Source organism: Crotalus tigris, unplaced genomic scaffold (assembly GCF_016545835.1).
Source record: "Crotalus tigris isolate CLP2741 ecotype Arizona unplaced genomic scaffold, ASM1654583v1 scf7180000017550.10884619, whole genome shotgun sequence".
In the NCBI taxonomy this organism is placed as follows: Eukaryota; Metazoa; Chordata; class Lepidosauria; order Squamata; family Viperidae; genus Crotalus; species Crotalus tigris.
The window spans coordinates 511875-536475 of record NW_024096468.1 but is presented as its reverse complement, the minus strand read 5'-3'; the positions used below and the strand labels follow the sequence as shown (position 1 = coordinate 536475).

Here is a 24601-nt window from a genome sequence, read left to right as displayed (position 1 = left end):
TATTCATAGTTCCAGATTCCTAACCTGCAGAAAGAATAATGTGGAGAGCAACATCAGCCCTAGTAGGCTAAATCCTACTGGAACTGATGTTGAGTCTAGAATTCTCTGCTTCTGCTGACATCATCTGTTGCTCTCTGGGTAATTATTTTGGAGAAACCAATCCTGCATTTTTTCCCGTGATTTAGTTCCAACTCTGTCCAAATGTTTTAGTATAGATAACTTTTACTGTAATCTGGCACATAAAAGACATTAATATTATTGCTGGATAAACATATTTGGGTAATGTTTGACATACAAGGTAAGGTATCAGAATACTGGATAGAGCACTGGTATCCTTTGCAGTTGTTTTCATATATCCAGCCAATATCACTCCTCTATTCTGACAAACAGATGATCTATTTGCAATAGAATATTGGACTTTGCAGGTGGAAAGGCAAATATAGTATGTACAATTGTCTGTAAGCTACAACTTTGAGCGTGTACAAGCAGTAAGCAGTTGAAATCAGTAAACAAAGGGAGATGAATATTTATCTCTTTATCTATTTCTCTGAGCCTTCATACCATTATTGGCTCAAGGGGTGTGTTCATAACTGAGCTTAGTCTGACTCTGGCAAAAAGCCTTGTGTGTGAAGCCTTAGGGATATTTTCCCAATTAGAGAAACCACATTCTACATGGTGAACTTGCTGGGGCTGCTTTGTCTCTTTGGCCAGATTGAGGTTCTACCACATGTATTGTGATCTCAGATAGGCCTGCAAAAGACCTAAATGCCTACATACATATATGCAAAAAAACATATCAACTAATGTATTGCTTTCTCTTACCAGTTCTGAGTCATTAGGAAACCTACCCCCAAATATTTTAAGTACATGTGGAAAATGACTGGGGAAAGAATTTGGATTTGATTAATTTGCTACATGTTTTCTGTAATTCTTTGTGATTTCCTAAAGTTGCTTAAAGGCAGGGAGATCATGGTTCAGAAGTCTATTGGTGGAATCAATGGTTATCAATTTTACTCTTAGGAAGTGATTGGGTGTGATTAGACCAACTATTAGTGTTAAGATCTGAACAGAATTTATACATTACTAAAGTTGTCTTTCTGTTTGTAGCTTTCAAGTGGACAAATTGGTGCATCATAGGATAACAGTTTTTGAATCGAGGTACCACAAATGGCCCAACTTAAAGAATACACCCAAAATCTGAGACCCATTACTTCCATGTAACTGAAATTTCAAGGATCTTCATACCACTTGTATTTGCAGTTATGGCCATTGCAGCATTGCTGCAGTTAGCTTCAGTCATGTGATCATGATTTCTGACTGCATTTCCCAGAAACCCATAGGTTGTATGGTGCAAAAAAGATGGGAGGGGCATATCCTCATCATCTTTCCTGTCTCTATCATGACCAGTTGGCTGGCAGCAAGGCCCAAAGGACAAGTGGCAATTAGCTACTTTGGAACCAAGGTTGAATTTTGAAATCTCTTAATGACAGTGGACAGCAAGGGAAGGACGAGGGAACGATTTGAATGCTTGCTGATAATATAGGGCTGGCTGGGGGACACACTAGGATTGGAGTGGGTTCAGTTTTCTTTGCAGTATGCAATTCTCTTTGTTCCCCTCTCCCCTCCTCCAGCAAAGTGGCAGGCAGTTCTGTAGATCAACTGAGGAAGAGGAGAAGCAGGAGGTTTCACTGTGGCTCTGTTGAGGGTCCTGGGGGGAAGGGAAATATGTCAGACTATATTATATGTGGAAAGAATGATCCAACAGGTCATGGGTTGTCTGGTGATTACTAATTCTTTCTTACCCATTGTATAAGTTAGCTGCATTCCTTCTCATTGGGGTGCCTGGCAAGACTCAGTTGCATACCTGAAAATTAATTACCAGATGGTGGAACAATGAATGATCCTGCTATTATAATCAGCAAGGTCACATTCCCTGTGGTGTCCTAAACTACTGAGAGTTTCAAAAAGAATTATCGTGTTTCTGTTTGAAACATGCCATTGCATAACTTTGTTTTCTTATCCGCACATGACTATGCCAAGCTAATTGCAGATGTTTTTTTTTAAAAAAGCAAGTAACTATTGGCAAAGAGCCATGGAGACTCACTGGGTAGAGTGCAGTATTGAAGGCTAACTCAGTGTTTACTGCCAGCAGTTCAATTCTGACTGGCTCAAGGTTGACTCAGCCTTCCGAGTTTGGTAAAATTGGGACCCAGATTGGTGGGGGCAACATGCTGACTCTGTAAACCACTTAGAGAGGGCTGTAAAGCACTACGAAGCAGTATATAAGTCTAAGTGCTATTGCTATTGCTATCTCACTGAGAAGCACTGTTGTTGATAACTGCATTACATCAGAAGGCAGGTCCGAAAGATAATAATAATAATAATAATAATAATAATAATAATAATAATAGTAGTAAAGTTGGAAGGGACCTTGGAGGTCATCTAGTCCGGATCTGAAAACTTTTTTTTAATAGTCTGGGCAACATTGAAAGACTTGCCATGTTGCATCAGTAGTGGATTTTTTTTTTGCCCAAGATTGTCATGACAATGTATTAATAAGGGACTTTTGTGACACAGGTGGAATTGGTGATATTGGTAGGACATGGGAATAGCAATATAGCTGCCAAATGAACTGGGAGGGCTGAGTCACCTTTCTTATAGTGGGTGGCTTCCTTGGCAAACAGAGCTTGTGAAGCAAGACAAAAATTCTTTCCTGATCCTTCCAAACTCAAGCATTTAGGGATTAAGGTTTAGATTAGACAAGAGAGTCCAGAGCACGGATGGCAGATCATTTCCCAATGAAGCACTAGCACTAAAAAATGAAGGGACTTCTGGAGCTGTGACAATAGGTCCATCCAACTTCTTTATAGTCCAGATGAGTCCAAGTAGTTGGGAATACTTATCAGACATCACACTACCTTTGAGCGGGGAGAGGAGCTGCAAACTTTTTTAAGCAGATAGTTAAAATAAACCTCAAAATTAAGAAGGTAACTATTGAAATCTCCTGAGTTCCTCCAGTACATCCTGGGTTTGTCTTCAATTGGATTATCATGTCTGCAACAGATAATAATAAGTTGATGCTATGGGGCAGGTATAATGCTAATATTTAGGAATATGGGCATTTCAGATACAGATGCTGAGAGCGGGAATATATTGAGGGGTATTGTATTATACATGCATCATATATTCTGCACTGGGTTCAAACACACATATATATTTGTGATTGCTGTAAACTCTGAAGGTCTGCTACCGTAATACTTAAGAAAGCTTCCACTTGAGTCATTTTTTTTTTAACACAGAGAAGACAAAGACAGGGAAAGAGCTCTCTTATCCATCATCTGTAACAGGAAAATGTCTTGGGCCTGCCTGGCTTGTTTTCTCTTTCTTTGACACAATACAACACACAAGTTAAATGTTTGAAGTTTGCACTTTTATTCCTCTTATTGGATCCGTGTGTGATTCACAAAATAATTTCTATATTACCCAAGACTAATTTCCCTTACTTTGAATCCAAGAAGATTGTTTCAGATTTTTCCACACTGCAGACTTTTGTTTTAAATGTTTTCTGTGGTTTATGACCACATGATCAAGGAGGAAAGCCCGGAAGATATATTTAACTTTCTGCAATAAAATGTACATAGAAAGGTCAGTGTTTTGTTATTTGATCCAGTTTGATTATAAACCAAAAAGGAAATATCTCTCCCTGAACACAGAGGATCCAAAATGTATTAGACCTTAAAAGGCTTGAAATGATCAGAAAGCCAAGAAGATGCCAGTGTAGATGTCTCTGAAAAGATAAAATATGTTCTGAAAATGTAAGCTGCCATATTTGTAACATAGCCACACTTTGTAGTTTGCAAGGTCATGTGGGAGAGGATATGATTAAAAAAAAGTTTCTTAAAATATAATATTGCTATCTTTCAGGAACTAAGTCCCAAACTATGTCTTATTGAAGTTCATGGCCTAGTTTTGATAAATCTGAAGCTTGCTTCTTGGAAGCCCAGCTGTCAGCAGTTCATCCCTCATTCTCCCCCCCCCCATCTCAGGATGAACTCTGATTAATTTGGGAGTATTAAAAGTGAACTGAGAAACCTAATCATATCCTATTGCTTGGATCTAATTCTGTTCCTATCTTGATATTACTTAGCTGCCTCTGGCCCTATCTTAGCATTCTTGTGAGTATTAAAAAAACTAGACAGAAATAAGTATCAGAATGCCCATTAACAGAAGCCCATTAAGGCTTTATCTATCTACATGTTGCTTGTATAATTTAAACCATATAAAAATTCTACATGAAAATCTCCTTGGCTAGAAAAAAGTCCCCACTCCTGAATTCATCTTTAACATGTAGCAGGTTAGAAGAAAAGTAATGTATAGTTGGTGCTATACATTAAGATACATCTTCCTTTTTTTTAAAAAAAAATATGGATAGTAAATCCTAACAGAGTTTCTGAAGCATGAAGTTCTGATTATGAAAGGATGTTTTCCTATGAATTGCCCATAACTTGTACTTTCTTTTCAGTCCCTGACATTTCCAGAATAATACTCATACATAATCTAGATCAGCATTTCTCAAACTTGGCAACTTTAAGAACTCCCAGAATTCCCCAACCAGTATGCTGGCATCTTAAAATTGCCAACTTTGAAAAATATTAGATGAAGTTGGTTGTGTTGTGCATCATGTCAATGGTACATAAGTCTTAATGGAAGTTTCTGAACAGAGGGAATATAACTGTCTCAGGTTGCTCTTGGCCTTACCTCTGGTCTGATCCTGACAAGGATTTTAAGATAAGGAAAATTGTTTTTTTCTCTAAAAGAAAGAAACGTAGAAGAAAAAGAGAACTGTTAGGAACAGAAATCATGAATTGAACCAATCTTCTTAATCTAATTTTATGAGCTTAATGTCCAGGGTCTACATATAAAGTTTACTGGAGTTGGGCATTTATTTATTTGTTTGAATTTATTCAATTTCAGTGGACGCTATATGTAGAACCTGGACATTAAGCTCATAACATTAGGTTAAGATAATTCATTCCATGCATGGTTTCTATTACCAACAGTTCTCTGGTCTCCACGCAGAGAGCCACTGTGTTTATTTTTATTTATTTATTTATTCAATTTCAGTAGCTGCCTATCTCAGTCAGTGACTCTGGGTGACTTACAATTCAAAAAATATATTACAATTTATTGTTATAGGAGCTGTCGTGGCACAGTGGTTAGAATTCAGTATTGCAGGTTAACTCTGCTGACTGCCAGCAGTTCGATTCTCATTGGCTCAAGATTGACTCAGCTTTCCATCCTTCCGGGGTCAGTAAAATGAGGACCCAGATTGTTGGGGGCAACATGCTGACCCTGTAAACTGCTTAGAGAGGGCTGTAAAGCACTGTGAAGCAGTATATAAGTCTAAGTGCTATTGCTATCAAAATCAGTAAAAACATTCAAAATAAATATACATAGCAATTGATATACTCGGCCAGTCAGCAGTTAGGAATCAGGGCCCTTGACACATTCAGCATCCCAAGAACATAGCCAGATTTTAGGGCTTTAGGAAATACTATCAAGGTTGAGGCCATTCTAATCTCTGAAGGAAGGATGTTCCATAGAGCAGGAACCACTGCAGAAAAAGCCTGTCATCTAGTTCCCGCCAGCGGACACTCTTTAGCTGACGGGATTTGCAGTATGCCCATTCTGCTAGATAGAGTTGGATGGCTAGAGACTCTTGTATGGAGTGCATGTGGGCAATTGCAGATTCTTTCTTATGTCTTTTCTTATGTTTGGGAAGTTCACCAGCTCCTCGTTCCACCATGATTCATTCATTCTTTCTTTCTTTCTTTCTTTCTTTCTTTCTTTCTTTCTTTCTTTCTTTCTTTCTTTCTTTCTTTCTTTCTTTCCTTCCTTCCTTCCTTCCTTCCTTCCTTCCTTCTTTCTTTCTTTCTTTCTTTCTTTCTTTCTTTCTCTGCTTTTATTTATTGTTTTATCATAGAGAAAATACAAAACAATAAAACAAACAAAATGAAACAAAACAAAAGCATACATTCAAACCTAACAACAGCAAAAAAGAAAAAAAAGTATACAAAAAGAAAGAAAAAATGGCACATTAAATTTAACATTTAACGTTTAACATGTAGGATCCACTCTGGTTGGTTGCTGAAAGAAAAGAAAACAGAGTAAATTTTCTTTCCCTTTTACACACACACACACACACACACACACACACACACACACACACACACATATATATATATATATATATATATATATATATATTTGTTTTCTGAGGTTTTCGAGGGTATTTGTATATAGGTCTTTGGTTGTTCGGGTTTTCTCCCGCGTAAAATTGGAAGTGTATTGGCAACGTTTCGACGAAGTCACATTCGTCATCTTCAGGCTGGTGTTTTTAGCTTCTTGCTTTGAGCAGCAATGTGTGGTTTTAGCTGTTTCTTCCTTTTAACTGCCAGTGAGGGTCTGAACTGATTGGATGGGAGCTTGGCTGTGTTCTGATTGGGTGGAGGTGTGTTCTGAATGGTTAGGGGCTTGGCTGTGCTCTGATTGGCTGGGGGAGTGTTCTGTTTGGTTGTGCTCAGGTTAGTCTGAGTTGCAGAGGGGGTTAAGATTTTGGGGTTAGGGAGTCGTTTGTCAATAAGGGCAGGTTTCCAAATGGCTGGTAGGCGGGAGGTATCATCTCGCTTGTTCATGCTGTGTGGGCGTTTTTCTATCTCGATGGCTTCTCTGATTATTCTGTTATTAAAATGTTCACTTTTGGTAATGGTTCTGGTATTTTTAAAGTCAATTTCGTGTCCTGTGGCTTTAAGGTGTTGGACCAGGGAAGATGTTGGTTCCTCTTTTTTGACTGAGTTCTTATGTTATTCAATGCGTGCACTTATTCTTCTGTTGGTTTGTCCGATGTATGTGGTGGGACAAGTGGTGCATGGGATTTAGTATACTCCTTGATTTTCTAATTCAATTTTATCTTTGGGGTTTCTAAGGATGGTGGATATTTTTTTGTTTGTGCAGAATGCTGTTTTGATGTTGTGTTTATGAAGGATCTAATGATACTGTCTGTGGTTGATTTTCTGTATGGGAGGAGGGCTTTGCGTTCTTCTGTTACTTTGTCTTGGATTTTAGTGGGGGTTTCTTTTCGGATTAGTTTGGTAATCTTATTTCTTTGGAATCCATTGGATGTAAGTACATTAGTGAGAGTGTGTAGTTCGGTTTTTAGGTGTTGTTCATCAGCTAAGCATTTTGTTCTAGAGATGAGTGTCTTGGCTACGGAGTTGATCTGTGCTGGGTGGTGGTGTGAGAGAGCATGCAGATAGTGGTTTGTGTGTGTTTTCTTCTGGTAGATGGTGTGTCCTAGGGAGCCATTGGATTTCTTGTAGACTAAGACAGCCAGGAAGGGAAGTTGGTTGTTAGCTTCTGTTTCCATGGTGAACTGTATTTTGGGGTGTAGGCTGTTGAGGTGTGTGAGGAAGTTGTCCAGTTTTTCTTTCCCATGTGGCCAGATTATGAATGTGTCGTCTACATATCTGAGCCAGAGTTTGGGTTTGTGATCCGATTTTTCTAGAGCTTGGGTTTCAAAGTGTTCCATGTAGAGGTTGGCAATGACAGGTGAGAGGGGTGATCCCATGGGTGCTCCTTCTGTTTGTTTGTATTTTTGTCCGTTATAGCTGAAGTATGTGTTGGATAGGCAGTGGTTGGTCAGATCTAAGATGTGTTTGGGGGGGTTATATTTGTTTTGAATAGCTGTCAAGGCTTCTTTGATAGGCACTTGGGTGAAGAGGTATATGACATCGAAGCTCACTAGTAGGTCGCTGGGCTGTAAGCTTTGTTTCTTTATGATCTCTATAAACTGGAATGAGTTTTTTACGTGTGAGGTGATGGATTATGCATAGGGCTGTAGTTGTTTGGCGAGAAATTTGGCTAGGTTTTGTAGAGGTGAGCCTATGGAGCTGACTATAGGTCTGAGTGGGGTTCCTTCTTTGTGTATCTTGGGGAGACCATAGAGTTTAGGGCATCTGGATGATTTCTCTCTGGGAATGATTCTTTGCTGGATCTCTTCGCTAATGGGGGAGGCTTTTATCTTGGTTCTGGTGGTTTTTTCAAGGTAGGTGGTGGGATCTGTATTTAGGGGTTTGTATGTGGAGTCTTGGAGTAGGTTGGTTAATGTGGTTTGGTAGTCAGATGTGTTCATAACCACCGTGGCGTTGCCCTTGTCTGCTGGTAGGATTATTATGCTGGTGTCTTTTTTCAGGTTACGTAGTGCTGTCTGTTCCTCTTTGGGTAAGTTGCTTTTGGGTGGCTTGCTGGTGCAGAGGATGTTGGTGATTTTGAGTCTGATTTTGTTAGCGTCATCGGGGTTGATTTTGGTCAGGCTGGTTTCAACTCCACATATAATGGTTTCAGTGGGGATGTGTTTGGGAGCGACTGCAAAGTTGAATACTTTGGAAAGGACATTGGTTTCGGCTTTGGTGAGGATCCTATCTGAGATGTTATGCACTGTTTGTTTCATGTGTGGCTGTGAGGGAGGAGGGGTTTGTTTCTGGAGTTCTTGTAGTCTTCGGAGTTTGTTGGTGTGTGTATCTGTCTTGAGGGTGGTCTGTGTTTCGGCTCTCCAGACGGCGAGTTGTTTGGATTTGTCCCAAAGTGCGGGGTGGATCTTGTTGCTGAGTGTGGAGTGTGAGGAGATCTTTGTTAATTCAGTCTAGGAGGAATCTTTTTGTGTGAAGTTCATTTCTGATTAGGGCCAATTCTGTTCTTTTCAGGATCCGTTTGGTGGCTGGAGAGTTGGAGTGGAATTTCAGTTGGAAACATGTGGGGATTAGATTTTGATCTCTGCAGTTGCGTAGGAATGCGAGGTCACTAAAATGGAAGCCTTTGGAACTTCAAGTTTCATAGGTCCTGTCAGATGGTGCTTCCTCCAACGTTAGAGGCGATATTTGTTTTCTGAGGTTTTCGCGGGTATTTGTATATAGGTCTTTGGTTGTTCGGGTTTTCTCCCGCGTAAAATTGGAAGTGTCTTGGCAACGTTTCGACGAAGTCACATTCGTCATCTTCAGGATGGTGTTTTTAGCTTCTTGCTTTGAGCAGCAATGTGTGGTTTTAGCTGTTTCTTCCTTTTAACTGCCAGTGAGGGTATGAACTGATTGGATGGGAGCTGGGCTGTGTTCTGAGTGGGTGGAGGTGTGTTCTGAATGGTTAGGGGCTTGGCTGTGCTCTGATTGGCTGGGGGAGTGTTCTGTTTGGTTGTGCTCAGGTTAGTCTGAGTTGCAGAGGGGTTTGAGATTTTGGGTTAGGGAGCGTTGTCAAAAAAGGCAGGTTTCCAATGGCTGGTAGGCGGGCGGGAGGATCATATCGCTTGTCATGCGGTGGGGCGTTTTTCTATCTCGATGGCTTCTCTGATTATTCTGTATTAAAATGTCATTTTGGTAATGGTTCTGTATTTTAAAGTCAATTTGTGTCCTGTGGCTTTAAGGTGTGGACCAGGAAGAGTGTTCCTCTTTTTGACTGAGTTCTTATGTTCTTCAATGCGTGCACTTATTCTTCTGTTCGGTTTGTCACGATGTATGTGGGCGGACAAGTGGGGCATGGGATTTCGTATACTCCTGATTTTCTAATTCAATTTTATCTTTTTTTGGGGGGTTTCTAACAAAATCAGACTCAAAAATCACCAAACATCCTCACACAGCAAGCCACCAAAGCAACTTAACCAAAGAGGAACAGACCGCACTATTAACCTGAAAGAAGGACACCAGGCATAATAATCCTACCAGCAGAAAAGGGCAACGCCACGGTGGTTATGAACACATCTGACTACCAAACCAAATTAACCAACCTACTCCAAGACTCCACATACAAACCCCTAAATACAGATCCCACCACCTACCTGGAAAAAACCACCAGAACCAAGATAAAAGCCTCCCCCATTAGCGAAGAGATCCAGCAAAGAATCATTCCCAGAGAGAAATCATCCAGATGCCCTAAACTCTATGGTCTCCCCAAGATACACAAAGAAGGAACCACACTCAGACCTATAGTCAGCTCCATAGGCTCACCTCTACAAAACCTAGCCAAATTTCTCGCCAAACAACTACAGCCCTATGCAGAATCCATCACCTCACACGTAAAAAAAACTATTCCCAGTTTTATAGAGATCATAAAGAAACAAAGCTTACAGCCCAGCGACCCTTACTAGTGAGCTTCAGATGTCATATCCCTCTTCACCCAAGTGGCCTATCAAAGAAAGCCTTGACAAAAAAAAGCTATTCAAACAAATATAACCCCCCAAAACACATCTTAGATCGGGACCAACCACTGCCTATCCAACAATATACTTTCATCTATAACGGACAAAAATACAACAAACAGGAAGGAGCACCCATGGGATCACCCCTCTCACATGTCATTGCCAACCTCTACATGGAACACTTTGAAACCCAAGCTCTAGAAAAATCGGATCACAAAACCAAACTCTGGCTCAGATACGTAGACGACACCTTCATAATCTGGCCACATGGGAAAGAAAAACTGGACAACTTCCTCACACACCTCAACAGCCTACACCCCAAAATACAGTTTCACCATGGAAACAGAAGCTAACAACCAACTTCCCTTCCAGGATGTCTTAGTCTACAAGAAATCCAAGGCTCCCTAGGACACCACCAGTCTACCAGAAGAAAACACACAACAAACCGCTATCTGCACGCTCTCTCACACCAACACCAAAAACACAGATCAACTCTGTAGCCAAGACACTCATCTCCAGAACAAAACGTTTAGCTGACGAACAACACCTAAAAACCGAACTACACACTCTCACCAATGTACTAACATCCAATGGATTCCAAAGAAATAAGATTACAAACTTAATCCAAAAAGAAACCCCCACTAAAATCCAAGACAAAGAACAAGAAAACGGCAAAGCCCTCCTCCCATACATAAAAGGCACCACAGACAGAATCAGTAGATCCTCCATAAACACAACATCAAAACAGCATTCTGCACAAACAGAAAAATATCCACCATCCTTAGAAACCCCAAAGATAAATTGAATTAGAAAATCAAGGAGTATACGAAATCCCATGCACCACTTGTCCCACCACATACATCGGACAAACCAACAGAAGAATAAGTGCACGCATTGAAGAACATAAGAAATCAGTCAAAAAAGAGGAACCAACATCTTCCCTGGTCCAACACCTTAAAGCCACAGGACATGAAATTGACTTTAAAAAATACCAGAACCATTGCCAAAAGTGAACATTTTAATAACAGAATAATCAGAGAAGCCATCGAGATAGAAAAACGCCCACACAGCATGAACAAGCGAGATGATACCTCCCGCCTACCAGCCATTTGGAAACCTGCCCTTATTGACAAACGACTCCCTAACCCCAAAATCTTAAACCCCTCTGCAACTCAGACTAACCTGAGCACAACCAAACAGAACACTCCCCCAGCCAATCAGAGCACAGCCAAGCCCCTAACCATTCAGAACACACCTCCACCCAATCAGAACACAGCCAAGCTCCCATCCAATCAGTTCATACCCTCACTGGCAGTTAAAAGGAAGAAACAGCTAAAACCACACATTGCTGCTCAAAGCAAGAAGCTAAAAACACCAGCCTGAAGATGACTAATGTGACTTCGTCGAAACGTTGCCAAGACACTTCCAATTTTACGCGGGAGAAAACCCGAACAACCAAAGACCTATATATATATATATATATATATATATTGGTTCCCCGGAAGTCCCGATAACACATTTTTAAAAAAAATATGGAAAAATATTCCTCTTTATGAAAAATAGGTGCCCTCAATAGTAAAAAGCTGGAAGGAAATTCCCAGATGATTTTAGCTCAGGACTAAAGTCTATTACAACCTTTTTTAAAAAATATGTAATTATCTTGACAAGATAGAGTGCCTTGTCTGCTCATTGAGAGACAAATGCAGAAAGGGCTCTGTACTGAGAGCGATGATTAATAGTCTTTGTCAGTAATGGGAAAGAAAGGATAACTTGACGGGTTTCATAGGAGTAATTTCCATATAGTCTAAGAGCATTTTTATAACTTTGTAAGATTGACTGCAAATTTACCGCCTTGATATAATCTTTTCTTGTTGGTCAGTTCTCTGTCAATTTGTTACAATGTCTCCTTTGCTGGTACATCAGCTGCTAAGCATGAGGCTTCTATATTAAAGTGAATTTTTCAATAACAGAAAATGGAATGGGTTATAATTAGGCATAATTCAGACCAATTTGTATTTTTGGATTCCATTGTAGTATCCCTGCAGAAGGATTGGACTTTTTATGAGGAAAAATATATTTATAGTGCTTGTGTGACATTTTTCTGTACAGTTACATAGGTTTGTGTCTGAACATCTTAGCGTTTGCTCTTTGGGCATGGTTTGCACCAATGAAGTTATATCACGACAAAACACAAGAATTACTTGATTCTAACTTTACTCCAAATATGACAGATTAAAGGGATGTTAGGTAGCAGCGTTCAGAAGACATTCACCAAATACCTTAAGGACTCCCGCTCCTCTTGATATTGTTTGCATTATATGAGGCTATGACTTAACTCCCTTTCTTGCAGAACTATATGTTTAGGTCTACCAGGAGTTGGAGAATAAAATTCTTCATAAATAGTCTGACTAACAGTAAAGTGAAGCGGAAGGGAGCATCCTTGATGTAGCTTGATTTTGCTTATATGTCATTTGAAATAAGTTTTGGACAAGATCTATCACTATATTATGGTGATAGATGGGTTAAGAAAACTAATAACATCAAATCAGTTGTGTTTTCTCCATTACTCACTCTTTAGTAGCCAGTGAAGTGTATTTATTTTTTGATATAACAATTAGAGTGAAAACGTAGTGTGTGGGTGTGGGGGATGTACACATACAAGAGTCCCTGCCTGCCTGCCTCTTTGTTGGTGAGGACACTGTTGTACTATATTAAGATGTTCCTTATAAAACATCATTTTGAACAGCACCCAGTGCATAAAGTGTAATCTCCGTCTGCTGGACTATACCTCTTTCCAATGGTCATCTCTGCATTTTGCTGTATTTGGAAATTGCAGCTGGGTTATGCAATAGAGTCCAAAAGTCAATTCCTAAACATGAATGGAATTTCTTTAAACCAGCTTATTCAGAGGTTCTTTGTGTTAAGTATCATTATTTCCTTTCTCCAGGTGGTCAGGCTTTGTTTCCAACAATTTCCTCTTAGCTTCTCCCCTTTAGGTCCCATGGCTTGGTACAAGCACATGTTTTCTCTCTGCTAGCGGTTGGGGAAAGGACCATATTTGAGAGTCAAGTTAAGGCAGTCCCAGCTGTTACTCTTGTGGTACCAAATGCACCATACCACAGGGGGCCCTCTTTTAGTTCTAATGAATGGAGTACTATGTTAAGAGGCAACTTTTACCAAGGGATTAATAAGTCTGAAGTCCACTGAGAACAGTTATGACAAGACAAACAAGCAACTATCATGGTTAATTAGCAGATACTTGAGTAATTCTGCAGTCTGGGGTAAAGATTAAAGGGGAAGGGGACTGAGATAGGAGAAAAACTAGCAGTATGTCTGACAAGGGCAAGCTCTTGATGAAATGCTTGCTGTAACTGATGGATGTTATACAAGCTATCCTTTGACACTGCTGAAAGTACCCAAGGGAACTGGCGCTACAGTTACTAGTATGGGAAGCATAATGTGAGCATCTAAATACCTGCATATGCTTCAATGCTGGCCTAAGTTAAATGCTTACAGAACATGTACTTTAATAATAATAATAATAATAATAATAAAAAAGTTGGAAGGGACCTTGGAGGTCATCGAGTCCAACTCCCTGCTCAGGCAGGAAACCCTACACCATTTTGGACAGATGGCTGTCCAGTCTCTTCTTAAAAATTTCCAGTGTTGGAGCATTCACTGCTTCTGGAGGCAGGCTGTTCCATTGGTTAATTGTTCTAACTGTCAGGAAGTTTCTCCTTAGTTCTAGGTTGCTTCTCTCCTTGACTAGTTTCCATCCATTGCTTCTTGTCCTGCCCTCAGATGCTTCGGAGAATAGCTTGACTCCCTCTTCTTTGTGGCAGCCCCTGAGATATTGGAACACTGCTATCATGTCCCCCATCGTCCTTCTCTTTGTGAAACTAGACATATCCAATTCCAGCAACCGTTCCTCATATGTTTTAGCCTTTGTTGCTTTGTTGCTCTTCTCTGTACTCTTTCTAGAGTCTCAGCATCTTTTTTACATCGTGGTAAACAAAACTGGATGCAGTATTCCAAATGTGGCCTTACCAAGGCATTGTAAAGTGGTATTAATACTTCACGTGATCTTGATTCTATCCCTCTATTAATACAGCCTAGCACTGAGTTAGCTTTTTTGGCAGCTGCAGCACACTGCTAGCTCATATTTAAGTGATTGTCCACTAGGACTCCGAGATCCCTCTCACAGTTACTACTATTGAGCGAGGTACCCCCTATACTATACCTGTACATTTGGTTTTTCTTGCCTAAATGTAGAACCTTACTGTTTTCACCATTGAATTTCATTTTGTTAGATACCACCCAGTGTTCAAGTCTGTCCAGGTCCTCCTGTATCTTAAGCCTGTCTTCTGGAGTGTTGGCTATTCCTGCCAGCTTAGTGTCATCCGCAAATTTGATGAGTTCCCCATCTATCCCCTCGTTCAAATCATTGATGAAGATGTTGAAGAGCACTAGGCCTAGAACAGAGCTCTGGGGCACCCCACTACACACTTCCCTCCATGTAGATGCAGTTCCATTGAGGACCACATGCTGAGTACGGCCGGTCAGCCAGCTACGAATCCATCTGGTGGTGATGCTGTCTAAACCACTTTTTTCTATCTTATCGAGCAGTAGGTTGTGATCTACTTTATCAAATGCTTACTAAAGTCCAAGTAAATTATATCCACAGCATTCCTCTGATCCACTAATTTTGTCATTTGGTCAAAGAATTCAATAAGATTTGTCTGGCATGATCTGTTTTTGACAAACCTGTGTTGGCTTTTAGTAGTGATTTTGTTTGCCTCTAGGTGTTTGCTGATTCGTTGTTTGATTATCTTTTCCAGAATCTTCCCAGGTATTGAGGTCAGGCTGATAGGTCTGTAATTTCCTGGATCCATTTTTTTCCCTTTTGTGAAGATGGGAACTACATCAGCTCTTTTCCAGTCCTCCGGTAGTTCCCCAGTGCTCCAAGATCTTTGAAAAATATAGTTCAGTGGTTCTGAGATCACATCTGCCAGTTCCTTGAGAATCTTGGAGTGTAATCCATCTCGTCCTGGTGATTTGAATTCGTCTAGGCTGGACAGGTGTTCACTTATCATTTTCTTGCCTATCTTAACTTGTGTTTCTATAATGTTTTTTATGGCACTATTTTTGATAGGTTGATCTGTTTTTTTCCCTTTGTGTAAAAACAGATGCAAAAAACGAGTTAAATAGTTCTGCTTTCTCACCTTCTTGCCACTTTTACCCACTAATGGACCAATTGTTTCCTTCACTTTTTTTGTCACTTGCTGACTACCATCAGGTCTCAAGGAAAGAAAAGGCTAAAATTGGGGGAGGGTTATTTAAGTCCACTCAGCCTTCGTAGTTAATATTCCTGCCCTCTTTCTCTTATTAAGAGGGATATTCTGAAAGGAGTTTTTAACTTGTGTTCACTTGAATGTGTGTAAAAAGCCTCTGCAGAAATCAGAATTGCACATTGTATCTAATCACATGGAGGTTATTTCTCTTATTAAGGACAAGCAATGGAAAGGGGCATTGTGAATTTTATATTCAACTTTGAAACTGAGCTACAGAAATGTTGCTTGAAATTTTATATGAAAAGCACCTAAAGTATTTTGAATAGTGTTTGAGTATATGAAACGAATTTCTTCATGCTGGAATTTGTTTGTTTGTTTGTTTGTTCATTCATTCAATTTCTGTAGCAGCCCATCTTAATCAATGACTCATGGTGGCTCAAAGTTCAAAAAATATACTATGATTAAAGCATTAAAAACACTTTAAAACAATAAAAGCAATAAAAAACCCAAAATAAATATACACAGCAGCTAGTTAATCCTAAAGCCAGGAAACGTGCCACATGCCTGGGAAATTAATCAGATTTTTAGAGCCTTTCGAAAGGCTAAGAGGACTGGAATGATTTTAATCTCTGAGGGGAGAATATTGCCAATATGCTAGATAAAATTGGATAGGTAGAGACTTTAGGAAAAAGATGCTCCTTCAGGTGACCTGGTCCCAAGCCATGCAAGGTTTAAGGGTGACAACCAACACTCTGAATTTCTCCTGGAAACATACCAATAACCAATGATCTCACACAGTACTGGTGTTACTTGTGCCATATACCTGCCACCATATACTAGCCGCACAGCTGCATTCTGCACCAGCTGAAGTTTCTGAAGAAGCCACATGTAGAGCATGTTTTGTAGTAGTTTAAAGGAGAGGTCACAAGGGCATGAGTCACTATGAGCAGAGCCTCCTGGTCCAAGAATGGATGCAGCTTGTGCATCACCCAAAGATATGCAAAGGCTCTCCTAGCTGCAATTACCATCTACTCTTTGAGCAAAAACCATAAGTTTAAAACAACTTCAAGATTGTGCACTGGCTTGCCTGGGATGTTTGTTTAGTCTTCATAAATAAGTTCCACTGATACTTTAGTATTTTTTTCTGTCGTTTATTGTGGTTTATTTCCTTCTGTCTCAGTGCATGCCTTTTCTTAGTGTAGAAATTTCAGATAATTCTCTGTATAAAAGGAAATAGTCCTTACTGCCTTTAAGCCATGCTATTGGCTGTGCCCATTATTCTTGAGCTGAAATTTTGCAGATTTTGAAGGAAACTGGCAACTTATTAAGTCATCAGCTTCCCAGAAAAATCATCTCACGTATTCCTACCCTCTATCTTTTTCTTTCAGATCGAGAACGGATTGGCCAAGATTCCGCTTATGAGCAGGAAGGAAAGGTCCAGTTTGTCATTGACGCAGTCTATGCCATGGGTCACGCACTGCATAATATGCACAAGAACTTGTGTCCAGGGAAGATCGGTCTTTGCCCCAAGATGGATCCAGTAGATGGTGCAGAGTTGCTCAGATATATCCGGAATGTCAATTTCTCAGGTCTGCCTTTCAAAGAGCACCATTAAGATTAAAGTTACCAAACTGGATTTATGTTAGGCTATGGCATTCTATAATTAATAGAAAAAAAAAGAATGTTGAAATACCTCCTTGGCAACTTTTTGCTCTTGTTTGTTTTCTATCATTTCTCCATTCCTAAAATTTAGAATATATATTTAAGGTTTGAGATGCAGTAAGAGGCATATCAGAGTTAAATCCGGGAAGAGTATACAACTTAGCTTTCTCTGGTCCTCTGCCAGCGTCCTCAGAGTGGGGCTTAGGGGGTGGGAAGTTCTTTTTATCCCCTTGCTGATCCAATTGCCTACTCATTGCCCTCGTGACAGGGCCACTCTTCCTGATTGCCTGTGACTGCCTTGACTGTTCCACCCTCTCTTTTTTACACTCTAACATTGTATTTTTCTGCTTTGTCATCCTTGTGCTGTCTCCCCCTCCCTGCGCTGTTATCATTAACACACTTTCCAATCCCTCCTCCTTACCCAATGCAAGGTGCCTCCTCCGATTCAGCACTACACGAATCCTGTTGGGCTGCTGATCTGCCTGCCGTTTTTGCATACCATTGCCAGTTCCTATTTCAACTCCCTCCTCCAACCCCCCTCCTCTCCCAGCCTGCCGATTCATACACCCTTTGTTATCCATTCCTGTCATCCTTCCCTTCCTTCAACCCTCCCACCTGTTGATTAACATATTGCTCCTGCCTTTCATCGACCATTCTTATTGATGTTCTCTTCCTCAATATCTTTTCCTTCCTGATCCGCTGCTCTACCTGCTGTTCCTGTTTACCCTCCTCCCCCACTGTCCATCTTCCCCTCTCCAATGTCCTCCCCATCATCTGCTGACTTGCCTGTTGTTCATCCATTTCTGTCCATCCTCTCTTTTCTAGCATTCCTCCTCCTCTGACCTGCCGTCCTACATGTTGTTCCCACATGCCAACATCCATTCCTGTTAAACCCTCCTTCTCAAGCTTTCCTCCCCCCAATCTGCTGTCCTGCCTGCTATTCTTATCTGCCCTTCTCCTTTCCTGTCAGTCCCCCCCTCTCCTGTTTCCTCCCCCCATCTCCAATCCACTGCTCTATTTGCTGTTTCTTCCAGCATTCTTCCTTCCCTTACCTGCTGTCCTACGTACTGTTCCCATCTACCGACCTGCGTTCCTGTTGGACTCTCCTTCCCAAACTTCCCCCCCCAAAACTGCTGTTCTGCCTATTATTCCTGCCTGCCCTTCTCCATTCCTATCAACCACACCCTCTTCTGTTTCCTCCCCCCCCCTCTAATCTGCAGCTCTACCTGCTGTTCCTGGCTATTCTCCTCCATTCTTACTCCCTTCTCAAATATCCCCTCTCCATCCATGAATATGCTTCCAATCTTACGTGCCTCATCTTTTCTGTTCTTTTCTCTCTCCCCTTCTCTTTTGATCAGTCCCCTGGGGTCGGGCATATCCCTCCCCCATATATATATTAGGTTTTATTCAATTAATTTTATTCTGTTTTACATTTCATCTAAATTAGATAGATAGATTTATTTATTTATTTACTTATTTATTTGGTTTATATGGGTCACAGTTCAAGGTCTTATTGCTGATTTTCAGCCATGAATACCTGAAGGAATTCCACCACTCATATGCAGTCTGACAATTAAAAAAAAATCAAATCTGTGTGCTGTGGTAGATGAGATATGTAGGCTTCTGGATTCTATTTGGATTATCAGAAAGTTGTAGCATCCCCAGGACAAAATTAATATCTAAAATTTTCAATAGCAATAGCATTTAGACTTATATACTGCTTCATAATACTTTACAGCCCTCTCTAAGCGATTTACAGAGTCAGCTTATTGCCCTCAACAATATGGGTCCTCATTTTACTAACCTTGGAAGGATGGAAGGCTGAGTGAACCTTGAGCCAGTCAAAATCAAATTCGTGGCAGTCAGCAGAATTAGCTTGCAATACTGCATTCTAACCACTGCACCACCACAGCTCTTATTCCATCATTGTTCTATCCAAATGAGGATTTCCCTGTTAATAGCTCTTATTTCTTCATTTCTCTCCCATTAGTAAGCTATCTCCTTTTATAGAAAATATTTCCTCTCCCAGTTAATTATTCCTTTACATCTTCTAGAAACTCTTCACATTTTCACATTGTATGTTTTTAATATATGGGCTTTGCTTCAGCCTACTTATTACATCTATTTATCTTTCCACTGCAGTCCCCTTATAATCTGTCTCTCTTATTTATTCCCTTCCTAGCTAGTTATTTGAGTTTCCTGCTCCCTAATGTTATTGGGATTTATTTGTGCAATTCATGTGATTTTGTTTTAAGGTAAAGTTTAGAAGGGGAAAAAAACAACAACAAAAAGTCTTGGCTTGAAGCAACTCATTAAGCAAACCACTGTAACTAAAGATTTCATAATACTTGTCATCTGGTCACATTCTACTGTATGTCATAAACTTTCCTTAGTATGACTGAGAGTGCCCATTTGTTCCTACAGCTGAGTTGCTTTTCTTCATTGAATTTGTCTTTTATATTAGGCATATTTTAAAACACCTCTAAGACAATAGTGAGCATCTTGTGATCTCCCAGATATTGATGAAATATCTCCCTCATCAATACCCATCTGCATAAACAATAGTAGGGAGAAAATCATAGCTTAGCAACCTCTGGAGAACTAGTGATTTTTCTTGTCTACCAGTCCTTTTTTAACAAAAATATTTTACAAATGCACAAGTGATTAAGCTTCCCATTTTAACATGGAGAAATGGCCTTTTGGATGCTGTGATTTAGAGGCCATTTATATTTTCCACTCTGTAAAAACTGGATAAAGGAGAGCAGCAACTAGATAGGAAATGACTTGTGTACATGTTTGGATATTGAGAAGGTCATTTATAATTGGAGCTACCGAAAGCTACATGAAATGTCTGTCTTTGATTCTGAATTCCAAGCTCATCCAGATATGGAGAAGATCTTGGAATAAACAACCATATTCTGTTTCCCGAAGAAGTCTTCTTTTGTCCCCCCCTGCTCACTCTTTATTTTTTAATAGTTGGGATATATACAGGGAAAAGGAGTTTTTAATAGTTGAGATATATATAGGAGAAGGAGGCACATAACCATTTGTTTCCCCTTGAGAGCATGGATTTTGTTGTACAGCAAAAGAAGAAGTTGAAGAAAGGAAGATAGACTGACTTCTGGCCTTGATGAAGACCAACTTGGGTAGAACTTTGTCATCTTCCATACCTGAGAAGTGGACATTTAAGTTACCTGCAGTTTTCAATGTTTTATACTTTTCTTTCATTGAGATCTGCAAGAATACCCCTGCGCAGTTGTCATGAATATACATGCAAGCATGAAGAAAAGGAACAGAAAGAAAATCAAAGGAGTGAGCAAAAGTAACAATTCTCAATCTCTTAGCAATGCTTTCTTGCAACTGAACAGATGGCACAAATGCCTAATCAGGCCCTGTCTGCCTTTGTTTTGAAGAACTGCCTTGCTCTATCCTGCCCTTTCCCCCCACAGGCTGCATCCCTTGGTGTTCCTCTGTCACCTTTCCCTTTGCACATGAGTGGCAGAGATATTAGTGCTGATCACTGACAGCATTCATCAATGATAATGATCTGTCTGCAAAAGCATTCAGAACAAGAACTGAAACAACAGATATTCTCCCTCTCAGCTTGCTGTATAGCTGCAGGTGTTGTCATGGTAAGAAGGTCAATCTAACAGTTTTGAGGGCAGTGGGCCACCAGTCTTGTTCTTTATAATGAATGCATCATGTTCTATCATTTTCTACAAAGAGGTCTTCACTGAATGCAATCTGTTTTAGTTTCACTAAAATCTGAAGTAATATAGCCACTTAACCATATAAAAGAGGATAGAGTGACTTATAGTTTGATATTGGTAATGGCGAGACAACAAAAGATGTCATTGAAAATTTTGTAGAGAAAATGTCTATTCAAGCACATCTTCAGATTAGGATTCACAGAACTACAGGAACATACCAATGAATAATATGGCTTACCAGATTCTGTAATGTAAGCATAGGAGATCTAATAACAAAGAATTTTAAGACATCTTAAAAAAAACACTTTTATTATATAACATGCCGATAGCTAGCACTATAGAAATAAATGTACACAGCTCAGAGGATTGTCATTCCTGGTTGGGTCACATATTGTACTTTGGTATATAAACTAATCTCTGCTTATTCGTAAAAGGGCTGAAACCCAAATCAAATGTACTGTGTTGTTGGAGTTGAATTTTAATTTTATTCCCCCCCCCAAAAGTGGTGAGTAGTGGAACCATCCCTACTCCTCCTCTACTTTTCATTGTTCCGTTCTCATTTCTTTGTTTCCATCTCTCATATTAGTAGTGGATGAAAAGGGGTACATGTCATTGTCAGACCTGCTTTGGTCCTTATAACTTTCTTCCTGGCTCAATATAAAAAAATAAGCAAACAACGAAGTCTTCCTACGTCATTGGTTTATCTCCTGGAGAACTAAAAGGGACAAAATCACACTGAAACCTGCTTCTATGGGAATTCCTTAATTAAGATTTGATCCTTAGAAATTGGAAAATAAAGGTGTTTTATGACAGGGAGATCAACATTATCACCTCCTAATTGTTGCAGGTCATCAAGCACATGTTCAAAGGCTCCCGTACTTGCTGTAGATACCCTCAAGGGTTTGCTTTGCAGTGAGGTTAATTTTATTATGTGGCCATAGTCTTGATGAGACCATTCTCCAGGGTCTATTATGACCTGTGATAAGAAAGAAGAGGTAATATAAAAAAACTGAAGAAACACTGATCATGTTTAGAAGGGATAACATTTGGTGGGGCAAGCAAACTTTCCCAGTAGGCAGCTTTAAGACATTCAAGCAGCAGATATTGAGATGTGGGAGCAAATGGTTGGAAGGCCATGTGCTGTCCAAACTCCTGAGTGCCCATTAAGCAATCCTGTTACTGTTGAGAATTATGGGATTGTCCCAGTAGCAGTGTTGAAAATTCAACTGTGAAATCTAATCAAGTTTTTACATGGATTGAATTGTGATCCATCTCTCTTTTTTCATTTCTTGCTCTGACTCTGCAATTCAGTCTGTATCAAGCTGATAATTTAAGGATACAGGGAAAAGTATAGGAGAAAATAAAAATATTAAAATATCGCATCAAGTTGGAATTGAAGACAATCAGGTCCTGACACTCCTTCAGCACCTCTCTATATTCTAGATTCTTTTCAGTGCTTTCATTTTATGGTATTATCTCTTAGAGATTCACATAACACAATAAAATATGTTATTATTTTCTGACTCCAAATATGTGGTTGAATGCTGAGCTGGGATTACCACTTTTGGTAAATGAATGATGTAGCCCCATCATGGACCAGCATTATGTATGGATTTATTGCTCAGTGACTTAGACAAAGAGCGTATTCCTGGACATCCAAGAGGAATGTAATTATATGCAGGCAGATCTGGTAGCAGGTCTGTGTAATGTCTTTTGAAAGCTGTTTTCATGTACAAAGTGGAACTGATTGACTGTCAAGAAAAGGGTCCTTCTTTTTCTTTGGATTAGATGCCTGTTAAAGATTTGATCAAGTTTCTACCATTGGTACCAAATACATGAACTAAAAGAGTATGACCATAGATTTTTGCTTCCTATATCTGTCAGTATACCGTATTTCTCTGTATATAAGATGCTATTTTTTCCTGCAAACACCCTGTTCAAAAATCAGGTGCGTCTTATACAAGTGCAGCATCTTATACACGGAAAAATAATGGTAACCTCCAAAGCCGACGGCATGCCTGTGTGGGTTACCATGCCACCTGGTGCAGGTGTCAAGCCCCTGTGGGCTTGCCAATAATGGGAGGGGGGAGGGGGCAAGATCTTCGGCTGGCCGAACCTCCGGATTTGCCGGCTTAGCTGTTTGGTGCTCCGCCAAACAGCTGATCGGTGCAGAGAAACTTGCATGCCAGAGCGTCTTATACAAGGGTGCGTCTTATAGATGGAAAAATATGGTACTCATTTTACATTATCAATTTGCTCAGAAATTTCATTTAATTTATTCAATTTATGTGGCTGCCTATCTTGCACAAGTGATGCTGGGCAGTGAATACAGTTGAAAACATTAATGTAATAATAATTGTACATAAAACAAGCTACACAATGAGAATAAAATAAAAAGAACATCAGCTGAGGATAACCATCAGCAATAATTAACAGTAACTCACAGGCCACCTAATCTCCCAACCTGCATGTGTGGGAGGACACCCAAGTCTTAAGGGCCTTCTAATTTTGTCTATATCATCAAACACTCTGCTTTTTGTGACACTGTAAGAGAAATTTAGAAGAGGAATGAATGTTCTTTTCTGATTTGACATTAACATTTACAGCTTACTTTAAACCAATTTGATTTTGGCATCTTGTATGAAAACAAACTCCTAATTCTCTGATTATATAGTTATATATTAAGGATTATATAACTTGGCAGAGTCTAGCTGGGCATAGTAGTATCTAGATAACCTTGCCTGACATTCAAAAGCTAAGCAAGGTCAGTTCTGGTTAACACTTAGATAGAGGATCATGAGGAAGAAAGCTGCAGAAACCCAATTTTATTTGGCTTACAAATGAGGCCTCCATGTGAGGGTAGAGGCTCTTATTTTATCTTCTATATGCCTGTTTCTAGCAGAGAAATTACTGGTAAATCTGAATGTGAGTTCTAACAGATTTGCAAAAGGCAACTAAAAAGCTATTGCTTTCTAAGAGGAGTTGCTTATGTAAAAATGAAAAAAATAGATTTAAGTCTGAGAGAACAGAGTGAACTGAGTTTTGGTCTGAATCAAATGTCCAGAGTCACTGTGCTCTTCATTTCCTGATGTATGTTTATCCCTTTGTAGCACTTTCCTATGCCTTTCTGTAGCTAGTAAACTTCGAGGTTCTCCCCAAAAATCTGTTGGGAAATTTTGCAAGATAGCTTTAGATATTAAAATAAGTATATGTTTGATAAATCAAATATGCCATCCAACTTTATTCTGCTTTTCTTTATGGAGTTAAGTACTTTGTTTCTTGTAGGTATTGCAGGAACCCCAGTGACTTTTAATGAGAATGGAGATGCTCCAGGCCGCTATGACATTTATCAGTACCAAATCAAGAATGCTACGCCTGAGTATAAAGTTATTGGGCACTGGTCAGATCATCTAAACTTAAAAGTAAGTGGATTTGTTGTGTTTAGATATCTGAATATTTCTAGGGGTTAACATTCTGTCTTTTCAACTTCAGAATTTTAAGTAAGAAGCACAGCTGTACTCAGGAAACTATAAAATCAAGAACATTGATCAAAATGGGCTTTTTAAAATTCAGGCTATCTTTATATAGACACCAAAGAGTGATCATACAGAACAGGATTTAAGTTTAGCTCTAGCACTGCTATATGATATCATTCAATAATAACAATCCAATGCACACCATTTCTAACTACATTT

General features: G+C 39.6%; 1 protein-coding gene across 1 annotated transcript in view; it reads left to right on the top strand.

The window, feature by feature from the left end:
- GRM4 (glutamate metabotropic receptor 4) overlaps positions 1 to 24601 on the top strand; it is a 345391-nt gene that overhangs the window by 270345 nt on the left and 50445 nt on the right. Inside the window, exons 7-8 of the mRNA XM_039338855.1 lie at positions 16923 to 17123; positions 24192 to 24328. Coding sequence (XP_039194789.1) covers positions 16923 to 17123; positions 24192 to 24328 — 338 coding nt within the window. The remainder of the gene's footprint in view (positions 1 to 16922; positions 17124 to 24191; positions 24329 to 24601) is intronic.